The sequence below is a fragment of the Amblyomma mixtum genome, chromosome 4 (assembly GCF_055824585.1).
Source record: "Amblyomma mixtum isolate Tamu chromosome 4, ASM5582458v1, whole genome shotgun sequence".
Lineage (NCBI taxonomy): Eukaryota > Metazoa > Arthropoda > Arachnida > Ixodida > Ixodidae > Amblyomma > Amblyomma mixtum.
Window position 1 is genome coordinate 116,352,497 of NC_143015.1, and position 12,322 is coordinate 116,364,818.

General features: G+C 47.4%; 1 protein-coding gene across 1 annotated transcript in view; it reads left to right on the top strand.

Annotated features, from left to right (window-relative positions):
- The first annotated feature begins 4,788 nt into the window (after positions 1 to 4,788).
- The window catches only part of LOC149348018 (fatty acid synthase-like), an 80,755-nt gene continuing 73,221 nt past the window's right edge, over positions 4,789 to 12,322 (top strand). The window contains exons 1-2 of the mRNA XM_089541663.1: positions 4,789 to 4,921; positions 11,342 to 11,668. Coding sequence (XP_089397789.1) covers positions 4,789 to 4,921; positions 11,342 to 11,668 — 460 coding nt within the window. The remainder of the gene's footprint in view (positions 4,922 to 11,341; positions 11,669 to 12,322) is intronic.

The window sequence follows — 12,322 nt, forward strand, 5'->3', positions numbered from 1 at the left end:
TTAACGATTAATTAGTGATTTGTCATCACTTAGTAATTAGTACTCAATTATATGTGACGCCACCAGTGCCACAGAAGCAGCGAAAGTGGTGCGGAAAACGCTTCCGCCTCTATGCACTTTAGGCAGTCAAAGTGCCCCTGAATTTTTTAAGAGTCCTGCAATTTCTCTTAATTTGTTCGATAAATATTTAACATGATCATTCCAGGACATGTGTTTAGGAAATACTAGGCCAAGAATTTCCACAAAGTTTACTAACAAAAAAGTGTACGGGTCGTGAGTGATGTTAGAAGCTAATACAGGTAAGGTTTTGGGTGTAATAAACAGAAGACTTTTTGTTTCTTGTGGCAGTTTGTGGCAAAATAATATTTCTTCTGTTCTTTCTTTTTCTAAATCTTTTCTTGCAATTAATGCTGTGCAGTCGCCGGCATAAACTACAAATTTACAGTATTTGTACATTTCTATAATATCATTGATGTAGAAATCTCTGGTCCTAAAATTCTCTCTCGTCCGATAACATGCTTGAATTTCTTTTAGCAACAATTTAGCTTAGAACAATTTAGAACAATTTAACAATTTAGCCGCCCTAATGATCCTCAAGAGGAAAACTAGATGTCGCCGTTCCTGAGGCAAGAACTGCGTCCCCGTCAAACTACCAAAGACCTCAGCTGTCACCTGCGAACCTTATTGACGTTTCGGTCAAGGGAATTTCTGTCACGGCCCTTGTCGACACTAGCGACGCAATTTCAGTAATAGACGCAAAACTCTGTCGCCGCTTGGAGAAAGTTAAGATAAGACGCCAACTGCCAGACTCTCGCTGCGCACGACCAGCGCTCACCACATAAAGCCGTCAGCCGCTTGCACCGCTCGAGATTTAGTACAGGACGTCCTCTTTGCGATCGAGTTCGTCGTCCCGCCGTGTTGTTCTCTCGCGATGTTATTTTGGGCTGGGGCTTCCTGTCTAGTCATGCCGCTATCATCGACTGCACTCCAGCTGAATTCGGGTTCTCTGCTCTGCATTAATCCCTGCCAGACGCTGCTCCTCCGCCACGTAATAAAGCCCTCGTCGCCGAATACATCGACCTGCCTCAATTCTCTTCCGTCCTTGTGCGCCTCTCTTGTCACCTTCTCTGTGATGACACTGTCCTTTTCACACCAGCGCATACTTTTCTCCATCACAAGTGTATTCCCCTGCCTTAGGCCGTAATGAATATTTCTGCTGGCCTCCCCGTACTGTCGGTCTGTAACCCGTTCTCCTGCCCTAGTGCTCTGAGCCGTGGCGAACGTGTCGGCAGTGTCCAACCCACCGCGTCTATTCTCACCCATGACGAGAGTGCCGATACATCGCTCATAAATCCCACTGCACTCAGCCTACCATCTTCTACACCCACTCCTTCCTCTACAGAACTCTTTCTCCGCTCTATCGACGCAGATCTTCCTCCGCCGCAGCGCACGCAGCTTCTCCACTTGCTCCACCAGTTCAGCGCCTCCTTCGACTGCCATCACAGCTCCCTGGGCCAAACCTCGGCTGTCACACATCGCATCGACACAGGGGCCCACGCTCCACTACTGCAGCGCCCTTATCGTGTGTCGGCAACCGAGCGCCTAGTTATTGAAGGTCAAGTCAACCAAATGCGCAAGAGCGGCGTCATCTAGCCTTCAAGCAGTCCTTGGGCTTCGCGAGAAGGAATGGTCGTCTTCGTCTTTACATTTGATTTATCTCAACATATGGACGCCGACCATCTAGATAGGACCAAATTAGTTGCTATGTAATACTACGCAAACCATTGTGATCCCTGAAATCTATGTATATTCCGAGAGTCACAAGTTTTTTCTCGAAATTGTCTAATATCGTCTTCTTCCTAATTAGTAGTGCAGTTAAAGTTCAGCGATGTTTTCGGAAACCAAACTAGTAATCCGTTATCAGGTTGTGTTCTCTTCAGAGCGTAAAGCGTGAGTGTTAATCTTTTCAAGTTGCTTTCAAACGACATTAAGAATGGACACCGGTCGATAACTACTTAAGTTATTCCTATGCCCTCCCTTGTTCATAACCCTGACATGGGCAACTTGCATATTAGTAGAAAAAATGTTCGTCTATGGGGTCAAATTAAATGTTAATGCTGGTGCAGTGATATCAAAAGCGCATTTCATGGGTCGTATCTTCATATCCTCTGAATCAAGACTACGGCTGTTTCTAAGCACTTGGAAAAAAATTATTAACAAATGTTATATATAGCGTACACACTCTGTAAAGTCTTAACACTAAAATTATTTTTTATCTCGGAGCTACGAGCGGATGCTGAGGGCCTCGTTCCACTCATGTTATCGCTTACACTGAAGCGGCTGGAAACCTGACAGGATGTCATTTTTTTACATTTTATTACAACTTCTCTAATGTCAGGGCTAGTTTAGAGTACTAGATCTCCAGCAGTGTTTGGGTATACAGCGCTATAAGTGCGCTTACAAGCTAAGCGAAAATTGGCCAGAGAACACCATGGATTCTGCCATTCTTCAAGTTAGTTGTTCGCTCAACTGCGTCTTTCTGCGATGTTACTGATGAATGCGGCGGTTAAGAGGTAGCACTAGCAGAGATGAACCACCGGATGGCAGAACTATCGTGACGCAGTGGGGCAGGCTCAAGCGTCCACTTACCTTTACTCTATCACAGAGCTTACTGCACTACGCGACCCTTTGAAGTCAGAGTAACTTAGACGCAGAAGGGCACAAGCCCAGGAAATCTGAACAAACTGTTCTAGTTTGCGCGGCTCCCATCAAGATGCGTGCCACTGAACATTCAAAATCCCTGCCGCAATTTCGAATACTCGGAAGATCCTATTGATTTTTAAAGCCGTGAGTAGTAGCTTGTGTTACCGCAGGAAGTATTTTATACGTCACATTTTGCGGCGAGGACTCTCTAGACTCTCTGTTCTAATAGAAGACTCTCTCGTAGATATACTAGAGGACTCTCGAGTAGAATCTCTAGAGCATCGGAACTCTCTAGTGTCCTCAAAATTACAAGTTTAATTACAAACTTAAAATTAAAAAGTTTAAAACTACAAGTCATCAGTATGCTGCTACGCGGCGTAACAATACACCTCCGTTGATTGGATTGGATTGCATTGGAGAAACTTTATTCATCTAAAAGATCAGTGGGGCGGCATGAATGGCCCCCTAACGGAGGGCGACCTTTCCCACAAAGTCCCCAAGCTTGTCTTGCGTGTTCTTGTCAGGCTACCTCAGGAGCTTAAGCCAGGCCTCCCGGGAGGGAGTTGAGTTACGCGATATTTGCTAGTGGCGGCCAACAGATGGCGCTAGTTGCTGAATGCAGAGGAAAGCTGGGCATGTTGAACGTGCCAAAGTCCCTTCAAAAGCTTACGCAGTAAATCTACTCCTTTCAGCGTTGTATTATACTTTCTTGCAAAGTAAAACCTAGCGTTACCATGTGCATTAAAAATTTTAACTAGAGTTGTCTTGCAGCTGTCGCCCATTTTTGCCATGAACTTGCTTCCAAAATAATGCGTTGCTACAGAGCTGTCTAGATGAAATTCTGCGTACTTCTCCCACTTTTAGGAGACAGTTAAGCTCCGCCTTGACGATATGTCGCAATAGCATAATGGGTTAATTCCCATATATGCAGGAGGTAACATGTTCTGCTGGGCGAGTGAATATATCTTGGTAAAGTTAAAGCTTTTAGCGCAAAACGACTAAGAAAAGGACGGGGACAGAACGCAAACACAAAAGAGCGCTGTAATTCTGCAGACGGTAATTCTAGACTTTGAATTCATAGATCCCTGGGAGCCTTCATACCCCTCCTGGCTCAGTGGTGCAGCGGTTAAGCGATGCTCCACTGCCCTGCGATGGCAGGTGCTGCCTGCAGTAGGCCTAGCGCGGCTTAGGTTGCTCTCCACGAGCGACCAATCATTAACTGCTACCTGTCACGGTGGGGCAGTTTGCTCACTATCCGGCGGGACAGGTTGCGATGACGTCACAAGGTCACGTGACCCAGGTGGCCCACTTGCCTCCTAGATTGCTTCTCTGGGGACTACCTGCCAGAACCACGCACGTGATTTCTCGCTCACAACGTCGACAACGCCCACACCGGATTTTCTGGTTAACGGTGCCATTAAGGCTATTGCGGTAAAGGCGCAGAAAATGGCAGTAGAATAATACTTCAGCGCTGTTGTTGCAATCAGTATCGTACCACAGATGAGGTGCTCTAAAATCGCAGCGTCCTGCTAAATCTAAACTGTTGGCGCCCCATCTTTCTTTCGTTCTTTTTCGTCCCTTGCTTTCCGTTTTCACAGATGTGGACGTATGAAGCGACATCCGTTTAAAGCACAGAGATGGAAGTTCGAGCTGCGTGCTGGTGGAACTTTTACTCTTATCTGTCATCTGCCGGCTATAATCATCTTTTATTTTCTTTTGCTTTCTGCACATGACTGAAAAAAAAAATCCTATAGCCCTCCTACCACCCGTTCTGCTTAATTATTTTCTCCCATATGTGCATCTGGAGTGCTTTCACTCTTGCATTACACCGGAAATTCTATCTGAACCTGCGCTCAGCACCTGCTTCTACCGACAATTCAACAGGTTGCCACGTTTTACGGTGTTGGAGTCGACAGTTCTGTTCAGATTGATCGTACTGGGGAGACCGAAAGACTGATCTGCCTCGCTTGGTCTGCTTTAATTCGCAGCAGCTCGTTGTTTCCCCTATATCAGTCCCTTCTTCGTCCCCCCCCCCCCACCCCCCGCACATCCTTTATTAGCCGCCTTATTTCTCAGAAATAAATCATGCCCGATGGGGATATTGTGATATCCGGGATATCGGTGCGTTTTCCTCAGGCGGACAGCTTGGTCGAGTTCAAGGAGAAGCTCTATGCTGGCGTCGACCTGGTCACGGATGACGAAGCACGCTGGCCACGAGGTACGCTTAAGTTCTCAAGTATTTTATTTCTCTGCAAAGCGTCCGCTAATTTTCCCACTGTTTCTTTTCTTTTTTTCTTTTTTCAAAATGATTCAAACAGCACGTTGTGCGAAACGTTTCCTCGAAGGAAGTATAACATGGTCTCTCGAATTCTCTATGTTCCAGCTGCACAAGGGCGTGTGAGAATTGCTGTAACTCTAATGTTTTAGGGCAATCTCCCAAGGTGGTGTAGGTTCGTAATAAGGGTGTAATAAGGGTGTACATTTGTAATAAGTAATTACTCATTACCGTATCCCCCCAACGGCAGCCATGCGGCTAAAAAGGAAAGCTATACACCTTTCACAGAAACTTTGTAGCTAAATAAAATTCATTCTGGTCCGGGGTTCGGACCCGGGACCACCGCCTCTCCGGTGTAGTCGCTCTAACAACTGAGCTAACCGGGACGGCTAGCGTATGGTAGGGCGAGAGCGAATTGATCAATAAGTCGAGGGGAGAATGGTGTTAGTCCAATGTTTCAGGGTAATCCCCTAATGTGGAATAGGCTCGTAACGTGACGCTTCGAGGTAATTTCGACCATCTGGGGTTATTTAACCTGCGCTCTCATCGCACAAGTGCTAGCCCGAGGTGAAACCGAGCTTTCAACATCGTAGCTGCTTATCTTTTAACAGATTTAAGACCTGAACTCAGCAATTATGGCAGCTTTTTGAGCTATCACGCGGCAAACGCGGCTTCAGTCTTCAATCTTATCAATGAAACGGAAGACAAAACTGCAATGGCATGACCTGGTTAGCTGACGTTACTTAAGTGCAGCTCTATACATGTGGTCGAGTAAATTGACATGAAAAATTAGGACACTTAACTCCACCTTAAGGGTATGATGCGACAGCGTTAATAGTTATTTGCAACTTTCTTTCTTAAGTAGTTCCTCCCTCTAATTATACATACTCATTAGCATACACCAGCATCACAGACCAAGCATAACACCACAAGACACACAAATTCTCTCTTTAACCTCAATGTTCAAAAGCTAGGCAATCTCAGGCCTCACTCTCGGTAACGAACTACGCGTGCTCTCTTATGCCGATGACATGGCCGTCGTCCGCTCGACTGTTTCACAGGTCCAAAAGGCAAGGTGAAATACGGAGAAGTGCTGTCTACAAGCTGTGGACGAAATAAGCCTTGCAAAATTCCTAGACGCGTGGATGGTGTCGTTGTCCAACAAGCCGCGTAATTTATTGGGCCTGGAATAGGGCACCAGCGTAGACTGATACATTGGGATCGATTTCGACATTGGCCCGACTATACACTCTCTTTGAGAGTCAAAGCTGACCGCCGTAGATAGAGAACTTCGGATCGAAGCACGCGCTCTTCTCAGGAGCTAACACCTGCAACACCGTTGCATATGCAGCTGTACCCTGCCCTCTTCAACACCATCGATGTCGGCACGGCAAACAGGCTGCACCGACTGTAGGCTGTGTCCATGTAGGGTTCGGGTTACGAGGCCATGAGACGACCAAACCTGCTTTGGAGCTTGGAAGGGAAGGCTTAGGTGTCGTGAACATCGAAGTAAAACTGCTCAACGATTCATCAACTCAGCGATGATCAACTCATCGAAATTATCCCCCGGAATGCCCGCAAGCAAAGCACGTTCGTCCTCAGTGTGCGTAACCTCCTGAACAAAAACATTCTTCGTTTGACCTCTGCTCTCGGAATGTCACCACATAGCGCAACGTAACCGTCTCGTAGTGTTTAGCGACCTCAACGCTCCCTACACCGCTTGGAATTAGTCAGTCGATGCAGCCAACGGGACCACACTCCTGAATGCCGTGGACACCACACACCTATACCTAATAACCTATTTCGCAGCCCCCACAAGACTCGATATTAGACACCTTTAGCATACCGTGTACCGTGTTACCGTTACCGTTACCGGAGTACCGGGTGCCCGCCCACCGCCGCTGAGCCCGCGCTGATTGGTCCCGATGCTCCCCGCGCGCGCGCATTTGCCGAGTACGTGGCGCCATCTGGCGCCGTCAAGGCGATTTGCGCATGCGCATTGGCTGCGCGCGGGCTCACGGTACTCCGGTAACGGTAACGGTAGCACGGTACACGGTATGCTAAAGGTCTCTCGTGACGTCTCTCCGGATTTAACTTTCAGAAACTGTGTCCCCCACCCTTCCTCGATAAACTTAGAGGAAAGCGTGGGAAGTGATCGGAAGTGAAAGAGAATTTTTTCGAAAATACCTCCCGAAACAACACGAATACAGCACAGGGTTCACAACTTACAGCAAGGGTAAAATACGAACAAATTATGGCATGCAACAACAATCATTTGTTATACCAGATTTCTTAAATCACCACCCTGCCATCCTGAAATTCGTAAACCAATGATCTTCGTTAGCAGTCTCCACAAAAAGTTGAATGCATACTTGTTGTCACCTTAGTAGGGACTTCATTTCTTAAATCTTGTCCGGTTGCTTTGAATGCCTCATTATATTTACTGGTTTACGAGAACAGAGAACTGATCAAGTTGGAATGCATTCATCCTAAAGCAGCGCGAAACACAGGACGTAGTGGAAGAAACAAGAGACGACACGAGCGCTAAACCCTCCAATCTAGTCCTGTGTCAATGCCTGCATTGTGTTTACCGTTTTTATCCACTCTTCAGTGCATGTAACCTATTCGTTTTTTTTTCCCCCATCGTATGCTGAGGTTGAAAGTTGAAAGTTGAAAGTTGAAAGTTTATTGAGTAATACAATAAATGTTACAATTGTATACAGCGAGAGGTCCCATGGTACAAGACCGCGGGCGGGACCTCCCATGAAAATAAATTTCAATATGCAACATAATATAAAATACACAACACATTAATTAGCGACGAAACAGAATAAATATGGGCACATAATGTAATATTAGTTACTGAAATATTTAAATACAAACAATGTAATGCACGATAATGTAAAATAAAACACAGATGCCGCGATACATAGAATCAATAACATAACAAAAAAATCACAAATTAAGAAGGAAAAGCTTTAGTTTGACCTTGAATAAAGAAAGCGTATTAGTTTGTTTGACGTCTATGTTCAAAGAATTCCAAAATGATACGGATGAAAAATGAAGGCATTGTTTGCCGTAGTTAGTTCTGACCTTAGGTAGTAAAAAGTTATTACGCATCGCAAAACGTGTGACGATGTTGCTCATGATCGTGCCGAGAGAAAATATGCTTAGCGGGAGATAATGATGAAGAATCTTAAAGAATAGGATAACAAGGTTGTAAAAATAAAGGGCCGAGATAGGTAGAACGTTTAAATCTATGAACAAAATGCGGGAGGGTGACATTCGAGGGGTATTGGTTATGATGCGCATGGCTTGCTTTTGCAGTTTTATTAAAGGCCAGAGATGAATATGATAGGCGTTACCCCAAGATGAGATACCGTAGTTTAAGTGGCTGTGGATGAATGCGTAGTAAAGAGATAATAAAGTTTGGACTGGAAAATAGCTTCGGGCTTTAATTAGTGCGCGTAACCCATAAGAAATTTTCTTGCACGTTTCAGCTACATGATGATGGAATTTTAAGTGAGGGTCAATGATAACACCAACAAAAGAAACGCGATCTTGCGGTGAAATAGCAGTAGAATTGAGGTATAGAAGTGGTGTGATGGGCAATGACTTCTGAGGGGGATGGAAAATCTGAAAACAAGTTTTAGTGACGTTCACGGACAGGCGGTTAATGTGGCACCAACGCTCAAGAGAATTAAGATCATTCTGTAGGTTAAGAATCAGCTGATTAATGTCCTGGTGCGATGATAGCATGGTAGAGTCATCTGCGTATAGTATACTATTGAGTGTTGAGTGTATGGAGAGACTGACACTAGTCAGGCATGTGTGGCTTTTTGTCAGCCTCTTAGACAGACTTGTACTTTTGTGCCTTCTCGGCCTGAAATAAACCTTCAGTTCATTTCGATTCAAAATTCTCTCAATCAGCATCCCCTCCCCACTGCGCCAGATGCTCCTCGGTATCATCAAAATCACCATTTGGGAAGCCGCTTCTCCTCCTTCCTGCTCTTTTACTGATATCGCGACATGGACAAAGGCTCTCTGTGTCGTTTATCAACTGTACACACAAAACCCTCCAACAGATCGATGACCGTCCTACAGCCAACCCCAACCCCTCCTCAGCCTCTGGGAGGCTCGTCATTTCTCGCTGCAACAGATTGCGCCGGCAACAACATCGTTGCGCCCTCAAAAAGCGCATAGTGCAGCTTGCCCTACAAGCTTAGGACTACTAAACGCCTCTCCACCCAAAACTGTTGTCAGTTTTAATGCGACAGCGTTAAGACTCCCGTCGTGCAGAAAATCCGATGTCTTAAGCGTCGTCGGCGTTATGAGCAAAAAAAAAGGGTGGCGTAAGGTGGCCCCAGTGGCAGCTCCCCGGAGAGCGCGACCTAGATGGGCCACATAGGACTCGTGACTTTGTGGTGTCGTCATAACCTGCCCACCGGATTGTGAGCAAACTGACCATCGTGGCAGGTGTCAGTTAGATTAATGATTGACTGCTCGAGGTTGCTCGCGAAGAGCAGCTTAGGTCACACAAGACCCACCGGTTCCAGCACCTGCCATTAGAGACTTTTAGTATGGCGTATGAGCGCTTAGGTACTTACGTTATGCGCAAGCATTTAGCAGGAGGTTACTGTGGAAGTTGCAATAGCACTTTTAGTTTACCGTACAACAACCCGGAAGCAACGATAGCCAAGGCCGCAGTGGCCCCATCTGATGTTATAATGTAAAAACATTTTGTGTCATTTTTCGCGCTTAGCCAAGGCATTGTTCAAGCTTATCCAAGTCGTATCACGTAGATAGCCGGTTGCATGGCGTCCCCCATGGAGTTCTTTCCTTCCTCCATGGCGCCCCCAGATGAGTCGTGCTACGAGCACTGCGACGATGTCAGCACCAACACGTGCTACGAGCACTGCGACGGGCCAGCCACGACCGGTCGTGGGCCAGCTGGCCGCCGAAACGGCTACTTTTGGCAAGGCTATGACTACCTTTGCGTAAAAATTCAAATCAAGCCAATCCACAGTCGGTGGTGCCTTTCTTGTTAGGGTTAGGAACTGCGGAATCGTTACACAGATTCCAAAATAGGGCAAGTCTATCACTCATTCGTTCTGCTGTCGGCGAGAGGAGGCAAAGCGAATATCACGTGTTCCATTTCGGGCAATGAATATGCCTAGAAACCCAATAACATTGACAATTTCTCTCCGAAGCGGGCGAAGTGGGCGTCGCCATGTTGACAACGCTATTTTTCCTGGCGTACGCAAGGGCTCGCACACTAAATTCGAAAAATAGCGTACGTAACGCGAACGTACGTGAAACCTCGGTTTGAAATAGCGTTTAGCGCATGCGCAGTACGAATGACGCTATTTTATGGCGTTCGCTATGCCCTTGCGTATGTCTACGTACGCTATACTAAATCTCTCTATTAGGGAAGTGGCGCATCCTTTAACCGTTGTACTAGAGCACAGGGACCTATGCATGGAAGGCTTAGAATGTCCAACCCAGCATTACTCGTATGGGCATGACTCGTTGCCGCTGTCGCGTCGCACACTTAAGGCGGAGATTAAGTGCACCCTATAATTTTTATTGCGACTCCCTCTGTGGCATTGTGAGTACTTCCAAAGCGCGGGTCTCCTCCGCAGCCTCCTATATATACTCTTAAGCTACCAAGCATTGTACCAATACAACCTTGGAAACAGCTGCCGCCTGCGCTGACCAAGGACTTCCTGACAGCATATTAAAGACACCATTTAAAACAGTTTTTATTTCTCTCTCGCTCAGGTAGGCTTAAAGTTATGAAAAGCCAACGATCATCTGTCATTTGTCGTGATGACACTCCAGCCCTTATTGTGACGGCACTGCACCCAGCGACGCACTAGCCCCGCCGCGGTGGCTCAGTGGTTACGGCGCTCGGCTGCTGACCCGAAAGACGCCGGTTCGATCCCGGCCGCGGCGGCCGAATTTCGATGAAGGCGAAATTCTAGAGGCCCGTGTACTGTGCGATGTCAGTGCACGTTAAAGAACCCCAGGTGGTCGAAATTTCCGGAGCCCTTCACTACGGCGTCGCTCATAGCCTGAGTTGCTTTGGGACAATAAACCCCAATAAACCACACCATTTCAAAAACAACTACGTTGCAGCAAAGTGTAACCACTGCTCCGACAGAGCACAACTACAAAGATACATTTGCAGCAGTTATTCTTTCCACAGGCTAAGTGTTCGTCGCCGCAACGGCTAAGTTGCGCCGTTAGTACTATTTTCATTTCTTAGATTGTTAGCCGGGCAGAGAGAGCTCTTATACGTGTTACTAAAATCGGTGTCACACCCTGTACCCAATGCCACACGAATGGCGCTCTCTCGCGCAGGTCTTCTGGGTGTCCCGGCGAGAATGGGCACCATCCGGGACCTGACGCGCTTCGACGCCCAGTTCTTCGGCGTGCCGCCAAGACAGGCGGCCGTGATGGACCCACAAATGCGGCTTCTGCTGGAGATCACGCATGAGGCTATCGTGGACGCCGGCTACGATCCGGCGACGTTGCGAGGGAGGAAGGTCGGGGTCTTCGTCGGTTCTGTCGAGTCCGAAACGTTCGCTACGCTCAACGGGGACGCTGACCGGGCCGACGGCTACACGCTGACTGGCGCCATGGCGTCGATGTTCTCAAATCGAATCGCCTTCTGCTTCGACTTTCGCGGTAAGTGAGCTTCTTTGAGCAGCGCTCGATCATTAAGCGGTCAATAACGTGATACCGTTAAGGCTCCACAAAATCCGGCGTCATCGGCGTTGTGACTAAAAAATCTCAGGACACGTAACTTACGGGCGGGGGGAACCTATGTCACAGGACCTTGTGCCGCCATCGCAACCTGCCCAACGGATTGTGTACAAACTGAACACCGTGTCAGGTGCCAGTTAATGATTGTTCGCGGGAGGTTGCTCAGGAATAGCAACCTGGGCCGCACAAGCCCACCGGTGGCACACTCTGTCATCGCACGGCAGTGGGGCACCTCCCTTAACGCCTGCACCATTGCGCAAGCAGTGGTATGAGGACTCCCAGGGATCTATGAATGTAAAGAAGACAATGACCAATTCCGCATATATGGGCATTAACTCATCAACGCTGCCTCGTCATACCCTTGAGGCGGAGCTTAACTGTGCCCTCCCATTCTTTTACTTGCTTACATGGACATATAGCTAGTGGCTGGTGCCTGACCGCGCCGTATATATTGTCACAAATAGAACCGGAATCAAAAGGGCCAGGCACAGGCCGCAAGCAGAGAAGCAGAGTCCCAGCTCTGAGCGCACGCGAGTCCCTCACTTCTTCGTCCTCTGGGCGCCGCCTCGGGACACC